Here is a 19,143-nt window from a genome sequence, read left to right as displayed (position 1 = left end):
GTTGGTTAGCTCAGTTGGCTTGACTGCTGGTTTGTGCTGCAGTGTGATGCCAGTGGTACAGCTTCACTTCCCACACTGTCTGAGGTCACAGTGAAGCTGCTGCCTTCTTGACTTTGCCCCATCACCTAAGGTGTGCCGACCCTTAGGGTAAACAACACTGGTTGGCTCTTGCTAATGAGACAGCAGTCCCATGTCTCCCTGGGACTTTGACTTTTTTTTATTCACTCGTGGGGTGTGGGCATTGTTGGCTAGTCCAGCATTTATTGCCCGTCCCTAGTTGCCCTTGAGAAAGTGGTGCTGGGCTGCCTTGTTGAACCACCACAGTCCACGTGCTATGGGTCGACCTACAATGCCATTAGGGAGGGAATTAAAGGATTTTGACCCAGCGACAGTGAAGGAACGGCAGTATTTTCCATGTCAGGATGGTGAGTAGTTTGGAGGGGACCTTGCCGGCGATGGAGTTCTCATGTATCTGTTGTCCTTGTCCTTCTGGATGGTTGTGGTCATGGATTTGGAAGGTGCTGTCTAAGGAGCCTTGGTGAATTTCTGCAGTGCATCTTGTAGATAGTACACACTGCTGCGATTGAGCATCAGTGATGGAGGGACTTGTGGATGTGGTACCAATCAAGCAGGCTGCTTTGTTCTGGATGGTATCAAGCTTCTTGAATGTTACTGGAGCTGTACCCTTCCAGCCAAGTGGGGAGTATTCCATTATTTTCTGATTGTGCTTTGAAGATGGTGGACAGGCTTTGTGGAGTCAGAAGGTGACTTACTCACTGCAGTATTCCTGACCTCTGACATGTTCTTGTAGCCACTATATTTATATGACAACTCCAGTTGAGTTTCGCGTCAGTGGTATCCCCCAGGATGTTGATAGTGGAGGATTCAGTGATAGTAACACCATTGAATGTCAAGGAACAGTGGTTGCATTGTCTCTTATTGGTGATGGTCATTGCCTAGCATTTGTGAGGTGTGAATGTTACATGCAACTTGTCAGCCCGAGCCTGGATATTGTCTAAATCTTGTTGCAGTTAAACATGGACTGCTTCAATATATGAGGAGTTGCGAATGGCGCTGAACATTGTGCAATCATCGGCGAACATCCCCACTTCTGACCTTATGATGAAGGGAAGGTCATTGATGAAGCAGATGAAGATGGTTAGGCCTAGGACACTCCCCTGAGGAACTCCTGCAGAAAGGTCCTGCAGTTAGATGACTGACCTCCAACAACCACTGCCATCTTCCTTTGTGCTAGGTATGTCTCCAACCAGCAGACAGTTTGACCCCTGAAGCCCATTGATTCCTGTTTTGCCAGGGCTACTTGATGTCAGCCTTATCTTTTGCACTGCTGTGTCTAGGTCTACCACTTGCTGCTTATGCTGCTTGACACACAAGTTTGGTGGCTTCACCAGGTTGACACCTCATCTTCAGCTATGCCTGGTGCTGCTCCTGGCGTGCCCTCCTGCACTCTCCATTGAACCAGGGTTGATCGCCTGGCTTGATGGTAATGGTTGAGTGGGGGATATGTCAGCTGTGCGGTTACAGATGGTGCTGGACTACAATTCTGCTGCTGCAGATGGCTCGCAGTGTCTCTTGGAGGCCCAGTCTTGACTTGCTTGATCTGTTCGAAGCCTATCCCATTTAGTTTGGTGATAGTGTAACACGACATGATGGATGATATTCTATATGTGAAGGCAGGACTTTGTCTCTACAAGGCCTGTGCATTGGTCACTCTTACTGATACTGTCATGGGCAGATGCATCCGGCAAGGATGAAATCAAGTATGTTTTTCCTTTTTGTTGGTTTCCTTAGTACCTGCCGCAGACCCAGTCTAGCAGCTATGACCTTTAGGACCCAACCAGCTTGATCAGCATTGCTGCTGCTGAGCCACTGTTGGTGATGGACATTGAAATCCCCCACCTACAGTACATTCTACACCCTTGCCAACTCTATGCTTCTTCCAAGTATTGTTCAACATGGAGGAGTACAGGTTCATCAGCCGAGGGAGGACAGTACGTGGTTATCAGCAACAGGTTTCCTTGACCATGTTTAACCCGAAGCCTTGAGACCTCGTGGGGTCCAGAGTCAAAGATGAAGACTCCCAGGGCAACTCCCTCCCAAGCGTATATCACTGTGCCTCCACCTGTACAGGGTCTGTCCTGCCAGTGGGACACATCCAGATATGGTGGATGTCTGGGATATTGTCAAGTATGATTCTATGAGTATGACTGTGTCAGGCTGTTGTTTGACTAGTCTGTGAAGCAACTCTCCCAATTTTGGCCCCAGCCCCCAGATGTTGGTAAGGAGGACTTCGCAGGGTTGATGGGGCTGTTTCTGCTATTGTCATTTCTGGGGCCTAGGCTGATGCTGGGTGATCCAGTTTCATTCTTTGTTGAGACGTCATAGCAATTGATACAACTGAGTGACTGGCTAGGCCATTTCAGAGGACAGTTGAGAGTAAACCACATTACTGTGGGTCTGGAGTCACATCTAGACCAAACCAGGTAAGGATGGCAGATTTCCTTCCTTGATGGACATTAGTGAGCCAGGTATGTTTTTGCAACAATTGGCAATGGTTTCTTGGTCGTCAGTAGATTCTTAATTGCAGATATTTTTAACGAATTCAAATTCCATCATCTGCCGTGGCAGGATTGAAACCCAGGTCCCCAGAACATTAGCTGAGTTTCAGGATTAATAGTCTAGCAATAGTACCATGAGGAAATAGCCTCCCTTATTGCTAATAGATGGGTGTTTTGAGTTGGCTGTTCATATGATGACTTTATGAGGAGAGTTTACCTTTCATGCAACTGCAGACTTTGTAACTTAGAGAAAAGAGAACAACATCGATTTTTCTGTCACAGTTAAAACTCTGCTGGAATCAAGAATGTGATGAAATCTGATGTAAGGTCAAGAATTAGTCTTAAGGGTGTTTGCATTTTTATCTTTGATGGTTTAAATCAGCGCATCCACAGTATGTTCATTTGTACAAACTGATTGCATTTGACAAGGCATTAGCTGCAGGCACTGTGTGACCTTAAAGAGATTGGAAAATCCTGCTTCCTCATCTGAGGAGGCTGTAGGCACAAAGCAAAAATTTAATCCAAGTGTATAATTTTTGCTTCCACTTAGATTGTTAAATTTAAATTAAATTCATTGGTCAGGTCCATTCTAAGTGTTTGAATTTATCTTGTTTTTGTAATTCATGAAAATAACTGATGGGGTCCAGGGAAATGTCAAATTACGCAACTGAAAATATTCTAATTAACTCACAACATTCTATCTCTATCTCCTTCTCCATCTCCTTCCCCTTCCGCTTCTCCTTCTCCATCCCCTTCCCCTTCCCCTTCCCCTTCTCCATCCCCTTCCCCTTCCCCTTCCCCTTCTCCTTCTCCATCTCCTTCCCTTTCCCCTTCCCCTTCTCCTTCTCCATCTCCTTCCCCTTCCCCTTCTCCTTCTCCATCTCCGTCTCTATCACATTCAAATATTCTTGGACTATAATGCCAACAATAGCCAACCACAACAGGCAAGATAAAAAAATCCAAGATGAAAAGTCATTGTTTGTGCTTACACCAATTTAAGGTGTTCGCACAAGTGACTATATTAATGCAGTAAGCTTGAGTAACTCCATGGAACAAACTAGATGCATTATCATTGCAGTAGTGGGGTCAAGTAAAAGATAGGAGGGGTTTTGAAGGGGACTTGGTGGAAACGTTGAACTTCTGCAAATGTCGGAAAAGCAGAAACAATCATATCATTTAAAATACACATGGCTACAGATCAAGACCAAGAACTGGAAACTGGGTTTTGGTTGGATACAACATGGATAGGATGGGCTGAATGGTCTCCTTCGGTGCAATAAGTTTCTATGATTCGATGCTATAATGGCAGCTTCAATATCAAGAATCAGGCCATGACAGTCTAAGAAAGTGTCTTGGGGGTGGAATAATAAATCAGATTACACAAATACAGGGGGCTTCATACAGTTTTCCACCAGTGTGGACAATCTAGTGAGCCCCTTCAAAAAATTGTCATAGGCTGTGCCAGGTTGTTTGATCAATAGTTAGCTTTCAATGTTTCAGTAATGATAAAAAGAACTAATATTATTAAACTCCTTGCCCATAATAACTATTTTATTATCAGTAATTTAGGTTACTTTTCACCTGCTTTGTGATCAGGCACTACAATTTCCTTGACTGTCACACACGCAACTGCATTTGATGTTCACTTACACCATCCCAAAAATGACAATGAGACAAAGACTAGATAGTATTAGTTAGAGGTTGATTTTAACCAGACCTCATGTTAGTTCCTTGGTTTTCAAATAATATGAAAGGATTGCAATGTCCTCTTGCACCATTGGAAAATGTGAAAAGGGATCTAGCTGGAACTTTGATACCACAGCGCTTCCTTGCACTGAACTGGGGTGTAAAACCAGATTATTGCTAATTTCTTTTGTAACAGAGTGGCAATTGCAATTTTTGCATTCTGTGGTTCAGTGGCATTGTTACTGACTGAAGTAGATAAATCACAAATGTCACATCTATAAGTCCCAGCATGTGAGGGAGCCAACAAGAGGAAAAGCCTGACTGGACCTTGTCCTCACTGGTCTCAGATGTATTTGTCCACAGCAGTGTTGATAAGAGAGACCACCTCACAGTGCTTGTGACATTCATTGCTTGGGAGTTCAGCGCATCAGAGCAAAAGACAAGTCTGAAGCATTTGTGATCTTTTTCAGTTTAGAAATTTCAAATGGATGATCCAACTTCACTTCTTCGGATGCCAATCTTAAACCAGTTTGATTCACTCCACATGAAATCAAAAAATGACTAAACGCACTCAATACTGCACATGTTGTGGGCCCTGACAACATCCCAACAATAGTACTGAAGACTCGTGTTCCAGAACAAACTGCACCCTGAGCCAAACTGTTCTAGTACAGCTACAACACCAGCATCAATCCAGAACTGTGAAAAATTGCTCATGTCTGTCCTATTAACAAAAAGCAGGACAAATTCAAAATGGCCAATTACCACATCATCAGCTCCTCTTTATTATCAACACAGTGGTAAAAGGGATTGTTCACAGTGCTATCAAGTGGCAATTGTGTGCTCCCTGATGATCATTTTTGGTTCCATCAGGGCCAATCAGCTTCTGATCTCAGCAGACCCTTGGTCCAAAGATGGACAAAAGAGGTGAATTCCAGAGGTGAAGTGTGAGTGACTTCTCTTGACATTGAGACAGCATTTGACCAAGTATGTCATTAAGGAGTCCTAGCAAAACAGGAATCAATGGAATTCGGGGGTGGTGGGTGGGGAAAGCAGGTTGAGTCATACCTTGCATGAAGGAAGATGATTGTTGTTGTTGGAAGCCAGTCATCTCAGTCTCAGGAAATTCCTGCAGGAATTTCCCAGGGTAGTGTCCTAGGGTCAAGCACCTTCAGGTACTTCATCAATTACTTCCCTTCTATTCTTAGAATCATAGAGTCATAGAGTTGTACAGCATGGAAACAGATCCATTGGTCCAATTCATCAATGCCGACCCTAGATATCCTAAATTAATCTAGTCCCATTGGCCAGCATTTGGCCCATTTCCTTCTAAGCCCTTCCTATTCACGTACCCATCTAGATGCCTTTTAAATGTTGTAATTGTACCCGCCTCCACCACTTCCTCTGGCAGCTCACTCTATCCACGCACCACACTCTGTTAAATCTGGGGATGTTCGCTGATGATTGCACAATTTTCAGCACAACTTATACTTTCTCAGATACTGAGACAGTCTTTGTGAGTTTATGGCTTGATAGGTGACAGATAGCATTCACCGCACACATGGTCCAGGCAATAACCATCTTCAGTTAGAGAAAATCTAATCATCTCCCCTTGATGTTTAATGGCAATACCATCTCTGAATCCCTCACTATCCATGATGTGGAAATGCCGGTATTAGACTGGCGTGGACAAAGTCAGAAGTCGCGCAAAACCAGGTTATAGTCCAACTTCACCTGATGAAGGCGCAGTGCTCCGAAAGCTTGTAATTTCAAATAGCTTGGACTATAACCTGGTGTCGTGTGACTTCTGACTTTGTTCCTTACTATCAATATCCTTGAGTGTCACCGTTGGGCAGAAACTGAACTTGTCCAGCCATATAAAGGCTGTGGCTACAAGTGTAGGTAAAGGGCTGGGAATTCTGAGGCAAGTAACGATTCTCCTAACTGTCAAAGCCTCTCCACGTACAATGCAGAAGCCATGGATATAATGGAATACACTCCACTCATAGAGTCATACAGCACAGAAACAGGCCCTTCGGCCCAAATTGTCCATGCTGACCAGGTTTCCTAAATTGAACAAGTCCCATTTGCCTTTATTTGGCCCATATCCCTCTAAACCTTTCCCTACCCATGTACCTGTCCAAATGTCTTTTAAATGTGGTAATTGTACCTATCTCTACCACTTCCTTTGGCAGCTCTTTCCATATATGCACCACCTTCTGTGTGAAAAAGTTGCTCCCTGGGTCCGTTTTAAATCTTTCCCCTTTCACCTTAAACCTATGCTCTCTAGTTTTGGACTCTTTTACCCTGGAGAAAAGACCTTGGCTATTCTCCTTATCTGTGTCCTCCATGATTTTATAAGCCTCTATAAGGTCACACCTCAACCTCCGACGCTCCAGGGAAAACAGTCTCAGCCTATCCAGCCTCTCCCTTTGACTCAAACCTTCCAGTCTCAGTAACATCCTTGTAAATCTATTTTGCGCCCTTTCCAATTTAATAATTTCCTTCCTATATTAGGGTGACCAAAATTGTACACTGTACTCCAAATGTGGCCTTACCAAAGTAATGTGCAGCCGGAACATTACGTCCCAAATCCTGCACTCAGCGCTGTATCCGATGAAGGCCAGCATGCCAAATGCCTTCTTCACCACCCTGTCTACCTGTGATGTCACTTTCAAGGAACTATGTACCTGTACCCATAAGTCTCTCTTTTCAACAACACTCCCCAGTGTCCTAACATTAATTATGTAAGTCCTGTCCGGGTTTGTCTTACCAAAATGCAACACCTTGCAATTTATCTGAATTAAACTCCATCTCCCACTCCTTTTGTAGAGTCATACAGCACGGAAACAGTCCTTCGGCCCAACTTGTCCATGCCGACCAGTTTCCCTCAACTAAACTAGTCCCATTTGCCTTTATTTAGTCCATATGCCGCTAAACCTTTCCTATCCATGTACCTGTCCAAATGTCTTTTAAATGTGGCAAATGTACTGGCTCAGTTGATGAAGATCTCAGCGTATCCTTAGATAACCGTCTTCACTAGATCACCAATACTGGTGTCATCTACAAACTTACTAACCAACCCTCTAATATTCTCATCCAAATTTTTTATCTAAATGGTTGGATGAGTGCAACTGTAACACTGAAGAAGCTGATCACCGTCCAGGACGAAGCAGGCCTCTTCACCAGCACCACTTCCACCGCCTTTAACATTCACTGTCTCCACCACCAACACACAGCAGTGTGTATCATCCACAAGATGCACGGCAGCAACTCTTGAGGACTCGTTCAACAGCACCTCCCAAACCCATGGCATTCTAACACCGAAAAGGACAAGGGCAGCGAACGCATGAGAACACCAACACTTTCAAATTCCCCTCTGAGCCGCACTTGGAACTATATACTTTAACTTGCTGGAACTCCCTTCCTTATGGCACTGTGGGTTTACCTGCACATTGTGAACTGCAGCTGTTCACCTTCACAAGGGCAGTTTCTGGTGGCTCCCCTGGCCAGCAATACTTATATTCCGTGAAAGAAAATCAATAAGTACCTGCATCTTTAGAGCTCAGAAAGGTTATGACTAATACATCTTAGAAAGGATTTGTAGCTGATAATGAAAACTTACTGACAGTAACATAGCCCTTACATGAACTCCACTATCCTCCCAGCCATTGGTTAAAATGGAACTGAGACACTGGATTATTGAGCTCAGTTGTCCCAGTATGATGCGTGACCAGGCTATCTACAAATGATGAAACGATGCATTTTTATCACTATAGAGCACATTCTGCCGACTGGTATCAATAGACTGGGGGACTAGAGAAGAGCAGAAGATATTGTGTATAAGTTGTTGATATTTTTGAGACCCGGACTCAGATTTCCATTATAGTGGGGGCATGAGCAAAGGCAGGAATTCAGAGGGCCAGGAGCCTCTGTACTCAGAGAATTAGCTAACCTACCTGGCAAACAGTATTGCAACCAATCTTGCAGTGAAACTCTGGATATTGAAACATTTCTATTTCCAAAAAAAGAACCTTTTGCAGCTTCCCACATTGAACCTGGCAGCTGTGCACTCATATGCACTGGGCTGTTGGACTTTGCAGCTTCAAACAGGAGAATCACCTCTTGGCCCACCTGGCATGCACTTTAAGGAGTTTAACGGGACGTTAATTGGAGATGAGCTATTTCCCCCAGCTCCCCCTGCCCTCACTTGCCTTCTGAAACTTCTGGAGAAATTGGGATCTAGGGACACCCTCTGGGAATGCAGTTTTCCAAGTGAGCTCATGTTCCTACCCATCCCATTCTTCCATCACACACTCAGCCCTTGGATTTTGCCTCCTTTATTGCCTGTAGGTGATTTATGACTCTGAAAAGAATGAACCATTTGACAATGCTCAAATGAAAAGTATGATTGAACATTCGAGAAATTAAAGAACTGTGGATGCTGGTGATCTGAAACAAATAAAAGCAGAATTTGCTAGAGAAACTCGGCAGATCTGGCAGCATCTGTGGAGAGAAAGCAGAGTTAACATTTCAGGTCCAGTGACTGTTGCTCAGGACCTTCAGTTCTGAAGAAGAGTCCCTGGACCCAAAATGTTAACTCTGCTTTTTGTTCACAGATACTGCCAGGCCTGCTGAGCTTCTTGTAGTTCATTAAAGGATCTTGCCTGAGTTTGATAAAGTCAACGTCTAACTAGCAAAACTAAGATATCTAAAGGAACCACAGCACCAATTGAGATTGTGAGCATAGCAGACAGATGGAGGTTCACTCTATGTAAAATCTTAGTGAACTTTACCGAGCAAATGTGCATTGCCAGAGATTCAGGCCATTGCTAAGATCAAAATGAAGCTGAACTGCAGATAAACAATAGAATCACAACAGAATTATATTAAAACTGTAAAGAGGTTTTTCACCAAGTGCCAAGTAGTAGTTCATTTCATAGAAATTCTTTTACCCTTTTGTAGCAAAGTTTCATTTGAACATCTCTCATCTTAAACTGTTGCTAACTCACGGTTGGAAGTTCTGTGTCTACTAACAGAAAACTAAATAAGATCTCAAATCTATACTCCTGGTGGTGAGTAGTGCTCATGGGATTGGTCAGCTGGGAAATCATGGGCCATTAATGTATCATATTTCATCTGCTAGTTTAAACAGTGCAGACACGATGGGCCAAATGGCCACCTTCTGTGCTGTTACACCTCTGTGAAATGGATGGATGCTCAGAGGGAAAAAATAAACAGTAAAATGAACAGTAATACTTGAAAATGAACATACTGGTCATATTGGAGCTCCAATCTGAAGTATACAAGACAAGCCAGACCAGTATGTTTCAGTTGCTAGTCTTACTGGTTGTTTTCTTCTGGCCATTAGTTGCTGAGGGTCTATAAGATCGCACAGCAGCTGTCTCTCACAGGAAGAGTCTGCCTTCAGTAAACAGTCAGCTTTCATCCGGCTCAAGAATATGGTAATTGACTCTTCAGCCTCAGTTAATAATTAAAACTGCAAACATTGCAACCCAAAACTTGTATAATTAATTTACATTGTTGAAAGGAACTTCAATTGTCCAATTAAAAATCCTGAACTCATTTTGTATCTGTTTGGAAAGATAAAGACACTTTTCAACTAAGTCAACAAATCTAACAAGTAAAATCATAGCCTTCCCAGCTCTGAGCCCTCTCCCAGGATGTCTCCTCTACCCTAGCACCTGACTCTTCTGAAATACTCTCCATCTACCCAAAGTCAGTATTTACATGAAGATTATACATAGTCATATTCCAGTCCACGATCAGCTGCATTTCATGGAAATCCAAATGTAAAGACACGCTAGTCCTGTTGGTAGGTGCATTATCCACTTATCCTGTCTTTCGTGAAACCTGCTCCAGAATAAGAGTGACCTCTGGGATATTTTGTGTTTTTGATACCACTGTAGTTCGTGTGGATAATTCCATGCGGAATGGGGAAAATCCTAAATGCCACTCATTGGTGTTGTGCTGTGAGGCTGGTGTGGGGCTGCTTCTGAATTACCTCACATTGGGGTTCTGTCCAGCAGGCACCAATGTTTCTTTTACCCCGTTCTTGGAGGACTGAGGAAAATTAGCCAAGAGGTATTAAAAATTTGTTGGCTGTAGAGGACAATGCAGAGAGGAATCTGTATGAGGGAACGGTCATGGGGACTCCTTTTGATGTCACTACATTGGTCTGTTCATTAGAGGTGAGGCAGAATTTGTAGAAGATGGTATATTTCACAGAAATGTCATTTGTCTGTAAATCCAGAGACCAAGGTAATATTCTGGGGATCCGTGTTTGAATCCCAGCACAGCAGATGATGGAATTTGAATTCAATAAAAAAAGTCTGGAATTAGGAGTCTAACAGTGACCATGAAACCATTGTGAATTGTCGGAAAAACTCATCTGGTTCACTAATATCCTTTAAGAAAGGAAACTGCTGTCCTTACCTGGTCTGGCCTACATGTGACTCCAGACCCACAGTAATGTGGTTGACCCTTCTTCAGAAAAGAAACGTCAGTTTTCCTGCTCCTCTGATGCTGCCTGACCTGCTGTGTTCCTCCAGCTCCACAAAGAAAATTAACCCAGTAACTTAAACAGTGAATTATTGGAGTGGTAAGGAAGTGACAGGTGTTAGTTATACATTCAGTCTGGGAATAGTGATGGCACGAAAGGCTTCCTACCCACGCTGTATTTTTAAATTCATTCCTGGGATTTGAATGTTGCTCATCCCGAATTGCCCTTGAGAAGATGGTGAACTGGCTACTTGAACCACTGCAGCCCATGTGTGTAGGTGCATGCCCACAGTTCTGTTAAGAGTTGCAGGTTTACGACTGAACAAAAGTGAAGGAATAGCAATGGAGTTTTAATTCAGGATGGTGTGCAACTCGGAGAGGAGCTTGAAGGTGTAGATGTGATCACAAATGCTGTCCTTGTCCTTCTGGGAGGTCAGTGGAGCCTTGATGAGTTACTGCAGTGTTTTCTGTAGTAGATGATACACACTGCTGGTGGAGACAGTGAATGTTTAAGGTCGCGGTTGGAGTATTGATCAAGCTGACTGCTTTGACCTGAATGGTGTTGGGCATCTTGAGTTTTATTGGAGCTGTGATTGTCCAGGCAAGTGGGAAGTATTCCATTACACTCTTAACTTGAGCCTTGTAGATGGTAGATAGGGTTTGGGGAGCCAGGAGGTGAATTGCATAACATAGAATTTCCAATCTCTGACCTCTTCTTGTAACCACAGTATTTATGCGGCTTCACGGTTATCCATAATGTTACTTTGTAGCCAACATTTCCCAATGCGGTTGAATGTTCAGAAGCAGGGGTCACAGGATAGCAATACATAATGAGTCTGAGCTTTGACTATTACATTTATTTGCAGCTGATATGCCAATTCTAACTGTAGCTAATAACGACTAACTCTCTGGTCCACGACCTTTGGCGTACTGAAGAAACAAGCTCTTTGCTTTCTGCTTTTTTCTTTCTGACAGATGCGAATGAACCGGATCCAACAAATTGAAAAGGAAATTCTTCAGTTCCAGCAGAAGGCACGTCAGAAAGAGACAGAGGTCAGATTCAAAGGCATTGCCACAGTTTATATGGCCTATCACACTGTAGTATCTGGAACCTAAAAGATGCCCATAAATAGCAAGGCTGTTTAACTCACTCAAAACTCTACCTGACCTCAGATACACAGCTGGAATGCTTAATGTCCCACAGACTGAAATTGGAGACTGAATTTTTGAATTCAATTCATGAATTCATTAGATCATACTTTTTGAGAGTTGTAAAACTACCTTCCCACCCCGTGGCATAATATTTTTAGCTCTGTTGTCATTTTCAGATGATATGTGATGAAGACTTTTATGAGATTGGATCTGAAGGAACATTATATTTGTTCCCTATTACTCTGGGATCCACCACATAACAGCCGAGTTTATGTTGAGAAATTGTCTGTGCTGTTAAATGTTGTTATTAGGTTACAATTGTGTGCACTGGTTTACATCCACCTAGAACATAAATATTCTGCGTGTGCTTTTTGTCTACTGCTTTCCCGATGGGTACACTATCTAATACAAGTTTCTGGGCTATATCTTTAATACCTGAAAACGATTTAAAAAATCAAAAGTCATGACTTTTGCAGGCCTCTAAGGACAGCTGGACTAATAAAGTTGGGACCATTTAATAAATTTTGCACAGATACAGATCAACTAATCTGAGCAAATATTTTCTCCCAGTGCAATCTATTGAAATTCTTCATCAAATCTCCATCTCTGTTCTAGCGTGAATAACAAATTTCTGGACCCAGTAGGTGCAACAACGGCTTATATTTATGTATTGGTTTTACCACAATCTAAACAAAAAATTCCAAGGGGCTTTAAATAAATAAAATTTGACTCCAAGCCACATAAGGAGGTAACAGGACAGATGACCATAAGCCAGGTAGGTTTTGAAGGAAGTCCATAAAAGGAGAGAAATTCACAAAGGGAAGAAGGTTTAAAGAGGGAATTCCAGAGATTCGGGCTTAAGCTGCTGAAGGCACAGCCACCAGAGTGGGGCCTTAATGAGTTACTGCAGTACAGCCTGTAGATGGTACACACTGCTGCTGCACTGCTGGTGGATGGAATGAATGTTTAAGATAGTGGTTGGAGTACTGATCAAGCTGACTGCTTTGACCTGGATGGTGTTGAGCTTCTTGAGTTTTATTGGAGCTGGGATTATCCAGGGCCTTAAGTTGGGGATGCTAGTGAGGCCAAAGTTGAAACTGTGTAGAGATATCATGGATGGGAGTAGGACTGCGAAAAGGAGTGGTATGGCCAGGGAGGGATTTGGAAATAAGGATGAGAATTTCAAAATTGAGGCTTACGTTTCAAGTGTTTCCTCAACAATCATAGTTTCCCATCCTTGACACAATCCGAGTGAAATTACACTGTGCATTTCCTATGGCTATAATGTCCTTTCGATACTGAGGTGTTCTTCATTCCATATTAATATAAATGAAGCAAAGATCTGCGGGATGCTGGGGATCTGAAACAGACAGAAATTTCTGGTGAAATCCAGTTCTGGCAGCATCTGTGGGAAGAAATTCCACATAGTATATCTTAACCTGAGGGTACATCAATCATATTTTCATTTTGTGTACTCTGTGGCCCATTTATAAAGTCAAGACTGTTATTGGCCTTTTTTTAAAATGGCTTAAGCTTTTGGTTTCTAGGGAATATGTATCTGAATTCTGAGATATGTCTGTTCAACCACACTCTTCACTTTCTTTTCATTGTATAATTTTTAAAAAAAATTGATATTAATTTTCCTGAGATTTTCAACTGCACATCACCTGTTCTCAGGTGTAAAATGACAGCTGACAAACTCTATGGATAGAAAGTTGGCTGAAAAGTATGCTTATCCATTTCCATTTATATTGTCGACCTGAAGTTTTCCGACATGCTGTTTGTGAGACGTTTCTCGAATAATGTCTAATTACTTTTAATGTAGGGAGCTTATGTAGCTATGTGCCTGCCTCTGAGTCAGGAACTTTAGTTCCGAGTCCCAACCCGGACTTGATGGTCAAGACAAGTATATTCATGACCAATGTTCCCTCTAAGTTGATTGACATATCAGCATATTGGCTTTCATTTCTGGAATCTGCTGCCGCACATGTACCTCAGAGGCCTGCGCAATAGGACAAAAAATTGACATCTGTAACATGAAAAAACAGGTTGATTATCAGTCTTCAATTCCACACAACACTGAAAGCCAGGCGTTAAGAATGGAAGAGATTCCTGGCCAGCCATATGATAGAAAAAAGTTGGAACAACTACCACAGCTCCACACTATAACATGCATGTCAGAATGATCTGTAACCCGCTATCATTTTGAAGAATGTGTTATTTAGTTATCAAAAGTCAAACAAAAAGTTGTAGTGTGTTGAAGAACATCTCATATGCACATTTTACCAAATTTTTCCCTTTGACCCTACAATTCATTGGACATTGCATGCAGTAAGACCCTCGAATTGTTATTACCCAATAGTCTCTTATTCACTGTGAGTAATACCTGAGAAGATCTGAAATGAAAACAAAATACAGCTGGTCAGGCAGCATCCGCAAGAAGAAGACAGAGTTAACATTTCATGTCACCGTCCTTGTGTAAGAACCATGGGTGAGCTGTTGGATATATTTAAAAATCCTATACCTAATGCGCATTCATATTACTTCAGACACTGCAGTTTGTTACAGACACAAAAGTAACATAAGAGGGAGAAGGAAAGCCAGTTATTTCATCTTTGCTAACTTACAAGCAGCTACATGTACCTGGAAAGTATTCGATTAAAGACCTGAAAGGGACAGGCCAGATTAATGCCTAAATATCACATTTACACTCCGTGTATCAGATTTTGCTGCCTGGGCCTCAGTGCCAGCATGGGGTGCAATCTTAGTGACCTTGTGACCCTGTCCTCTATTCCTAAACCCCCAAAGGTTTGTCACCTTCAGTTTGTGAAGCGCTTTCGAAAGAAGTGCCCAGGTGAGGATGGGTGAATCAGCACGCCTTCTTTCAACCTGTACTAATGGGTTGCAACTGAGGTTTATGGTTATATCTTTTCTCAGTTAAGTTTTTTTTAATGTAGCAGTAAGGAGCCAATTGCAAGTTTTATTGAATGAATTGAATTTATTACATGCAAATGGTGAGGTAAAATAATAAAGATGCAATGTCAAGTATGCAGCCTACAAGTATACGTACACCCCCATACAGACCTTTGGCTGTCCTTAAGGAATAATGATTTAAACTGACACTGCAGTTGATTTTTCAGACAGTCAGCAGCACATCGTATTGCTCTTATCAGGGACTCGAGAAATCAAAAGCTATCTCTTTCCACTCAATCTTGTCACTGACTTTTCTCCTTGAGAGGCATAGTGAGAGAGAGTTTTGTTCATTATGTTTCAATTTGGCAGTCAAAATCCATCTCCAAAAAAAGTCCTTGAGTTACAACCTGTTTGTGTATTCTATCTATAGTCTCCCTTTCATGTGCAACATGTGAAGACTTATAAAGGTGTAATCAGATAGGTGATTAGGACCTTTTCACTCTTCTCATGGAGGGTTTGACTGGTTTCATTGTCATAGGGAAAATTGTTAATTTCACCTCAGGCTGACTCTTGTCTAGTTCATAAACAAAAACAGAAATGGGGAAGGGTCACTTGTCCTGAAACATTAACTCTGATTTCTCTCCACAGATGCTGCCAGACCTGCTGAGCTTTTCCAGCAATTTTTGTTTTTTTTTACCTGACTTGCAGCATCCACAGTTCTTTCGGTTTTTAATCTTTCCATAGAATCCCTACAGTGTGGAAGCAAGGCCCTTTGGCCCAACAAGTCCACACTGACATTCAGAACATCCCACCCAGGCCCATTCCCCAAACCGACACATCCCTGAACACTTTGGGTAATTTAGTATGACCAATCCACCTAACGTGCACATCTTTGTACTGTGGGAGGAAACCCACACAGACACGGGGAGAATGTGCAAACTCCACACAGACAGTTACCCAAGGGAGAACAGAACCCAGGCCCCTGGTGCTGTGAAGCAGCAGTGCTAACCACTGAGCCACTGTGCCGCCCTGAACTGAGCCACCGTGCTGCCTAGTTCATGTCTAGTTCATGTTGGTTTCATGAAATATGGTCAACCTGTGGATCATTCTATGTGAGTGTTTTTGACCCTTTTTCAAATGATTTTAGTCCATGAAAAGTCCCAGGTAGTAAACGAGATGACAGAATTGAAAATTACCAGTCTAAACTTTTATATCACAATGACCAAGGTAGAAAGGTGGAAAGATTTAGGGAGGAAATTCTAGAGGATAGGGCTGAGGCAGCCAAAGGCATGACTGATTAAGAAAATCAGAAATATACAAGCAGAATCTCATTCCATCCTTTTGGTTTGGCAATGGTGTAGGAATATTAAATGTGAGAAGATTGTGAAAAAATGATGGGATAAAAATGAAACAGAAATTATTTCGGAGTCATGAAATTATGAACGAGAGTGATTTATTTGTGCTTTCAAAGAAGTGCTATCACAACTTGAGGAATCTTTAGAGCTGACAAGCTACTTGATACAGCTGTTGAAATCTCATTTCATCACTACATAAATAATATTTTCTGATTTTAGTGTGAGTAATAAAGATTATTTTGACAAAAAGAACAGCACAAAGTACCAGGTCAAAGACAACCAGGGAAATTCAATCTTTCAAAGAAATAATGTTACTGGCTTTAAACGTACGTGTAGATATCATTCAATTTACCACGTCTGTGTTGAGTCAGAAGTCACATGACACTAGGTTATGGTCTAACAGGTTTGTTTGAAATCACAAGCTTTTGGAGCGCTCTGAAAGCTTGTGATTTAAAATAAACCTGTTGGACTATAACTTGGTGTCGTGTGACTCTGACTTTGTCCACCCCAGTCCAACACCAGCACCTCCACATCATGGCTACATCTATATTGTTAAGCTCATTTCAATCAGCCACTAAATCACCGCTGCCTATTAGATATCTGCAATTTTTTAAATGTTCTTTCATAGGATAAGCGTCGCTGGCTAGGCCAGCATTTATTATCCATCCCTAATTGCCCAGAGGGCAGTTAAGAGTCAACCACATTGCTGTGGGCCAGACCAGGTAAGGATGGCAGTTTCCTTCCCTAAAGGACATTAGTGAACTAGATGGTTTTTATTCCTGATGACCAGCAATGGATTCATGACCATCGTTAGACTCTTAATTCTAGATATTTTTATTGAATTCAAATTCCATCTTTGCGGGATTCAGACTTGGGTCCCCAGGACATTACCTGGGCCTCTGGATTAACAGCCCAGCAATAATACCACGAGGCCATTGCCGCCCCCTTATTGGTAAGAAGGAGAGATCTTAATTCTCATTTTTAACTATATGTAGCATTATCAATTCACATGCCATTGCTGCACTGTGCATGGCTATTTCAAGCTGGTTACAATAGCATTGTGGCTATAGCAATGGACTAATGATCTAAGTGACATGAGCTCAAATTCCACCATGATAGCTTGAGCATTTAAATTTATTTAATAAAGAGATAAAACGTAGAATAGAAACCCTCATAACAGCAGTGGTGACCACTGGATTATTGTCAAAACCCATCTGCTTCCTTCATGTCACTTAGTGGAGGAACATTGGCCTATGTGTGACTGCTGAATACAGCAATATGATTGACTCTGAAACAACTCAGCCAACTGTTAAGTTACATTCGAGAGAGTGGTTCACCACTACTTTCTTTCGGGCAATTAGAGATGTGCAGCAAATGCTGACCTTATCAGTGAACCAGCTTCACAATGAATAATAAAAATAAATCAGACCCTTCCTGTTACAGCTTAGCCTGAGTTGAATGCTCCTCTGCCGATGACTTTGAAGGCAGAGGAGGGCTGGGGAAGCTTTTGAAATTGGCATTTGCTTACCATCCCTTATAGGAATTTAGAAACATAGAAACAGGTGTAGGCCATTCTGCCCCTTGAGCCTGTTCCACCTTTTCAATGAGATCATGGCTCATCTAGATTGTTTCTTTGGTAGTGACAAGTTTAAAATGATATAGAGCCAAAGCAGGCGAATGGATATAGACCAGCCAAAATCTCAAATAATGGTGGAACAGGCTTGAAAGACTGAATAACATTCCTGATGCTCAAAAATCTGTGAAGAGTTTATGATGACCTGTAACAGGTACTATATGGCAAACTGTAAACACTGTTTGTTTCCCTTTAACCACAAAAATATCAGTTGCTACAACCTTTGAACTGATCATTTTAAGCTTTTGTGTTTTTCAAATTGGTGCACTTGGTAGTGTCACTACCCCTGAGCCAGAAGTCCTGGCTTTAAGTCCCACTGCATGACCTGTTGGCTAAGGAAGGTGCATTCATAATGTGGCCAAACAGATTGAGTGTGTACTTGCAAATTCTCCCAGCGCACGCCAGAGATGGAGAGTCATAAGGTGTAGTGCTAATATCCATATCTCTGGGATAAGAAATCCAGGTTCAAGCTCTACCTGCCTTGGAAATGTGTCATAATATATCCAAACAGGTCAATTTCAAAATAATTACAATGATGGCGGGCAGTAAGAATACAAGAGATTCCTGGTCAACCAGATGATGAAAGAAATCGATATCTCATTGTCACAATCCAGAGTTCCAGTCTAGAACATGCATGTAAAAGTGTATGTTGCCATGACAACTTGGACTGCTTGTGGGGGATTGGTAACCTCATTTGGCTGGATGGCTAATGGCAATCAGTCTGGTGTCAGCAGTTTGGGGTTCTGGTACAAATTCAGGACATCCCTCCTTATCCTAACCATGGGGGAGATCTTAATGCCGTGGGTTGGATATGCCTTTGAGAAGAGTGCAGAAGAGAGTGTAGGTAGAGGACTTCAACCCAGACATGATTTAGTGGCAGCACAGTGGCTCAATGGTTTGCACTGCTGCCTCACAGTGCCAGAGACCCAGGTTCGATTCCACACTCAGGCGACTGTCTGTGTGGAATTTGCACGTTCTCTCTGTGTTTGCGTGGGGGTGCTCTGATTTCCTCCCACAGTCCAAAGATGTGTAGGTTAAGGTGGATTAGCCATGCTATAGTGCCCAGGGATGTGCAGGCTAGGTGGGTTAGCTATGGGAAATGCAGGGTTACAGGGATAAAGTAGGGGTCTGAGTGTGGGTGGGATGCTCTTCAGAGGGTGCTGCAGATTCAATGGGCTGAATGGCCTCTTTCTGTTTTGTAGGGATTCTATGATTCCAGTGCCACTAGTGACCATCCTGTGGCACTGCCATATCATCAAACAAAACACAGGAATGCCAGTTCAGCCCATTACTGGCTCTTTAT

At 42.4% G+C, this 19,143-nt stretch overlaps 1 protein-coding gene across 1 annotated transcript in view; it reads left to right on the top strand.

Annotated features, from left to right (window-relative positions):
• apc2 (APC regulator of WNT signaling pathway 2) overlaps positions 1-19,143 on the top strand; it is a 204,468-nt gene that overhangs the window by 125,981 nt on the left and 59,344 nt on the right. Inside the window, 1 exon segment of the mRNA XM_048614260.1 lies at positions 11,763-11,840. Coding sequence (XP_048470217.1) covers positions 11,763-11,840 — 78 coding nt within the window.

This window comes from Rhincodon typus, chromosome 29 (genome assembly GCF_021869965.1).
Source record: "Rhincodon typus isolate 14 chromosome 29, sRhiTyp1.1, whole genome shotgun sequence".
Taxonomy (NCBI): Eukaryota; Metazoa; Chordata; class Chondrichthyes; order Orectolobiformes; family Rhincodontidae; genus Rhincodon; species Rhincodon typus.
The sequence above is the reverse complement of the archived record's forward strand: the minus strand, read 5'-3'. Positions and strand labels throughout refer to the sequence as shown.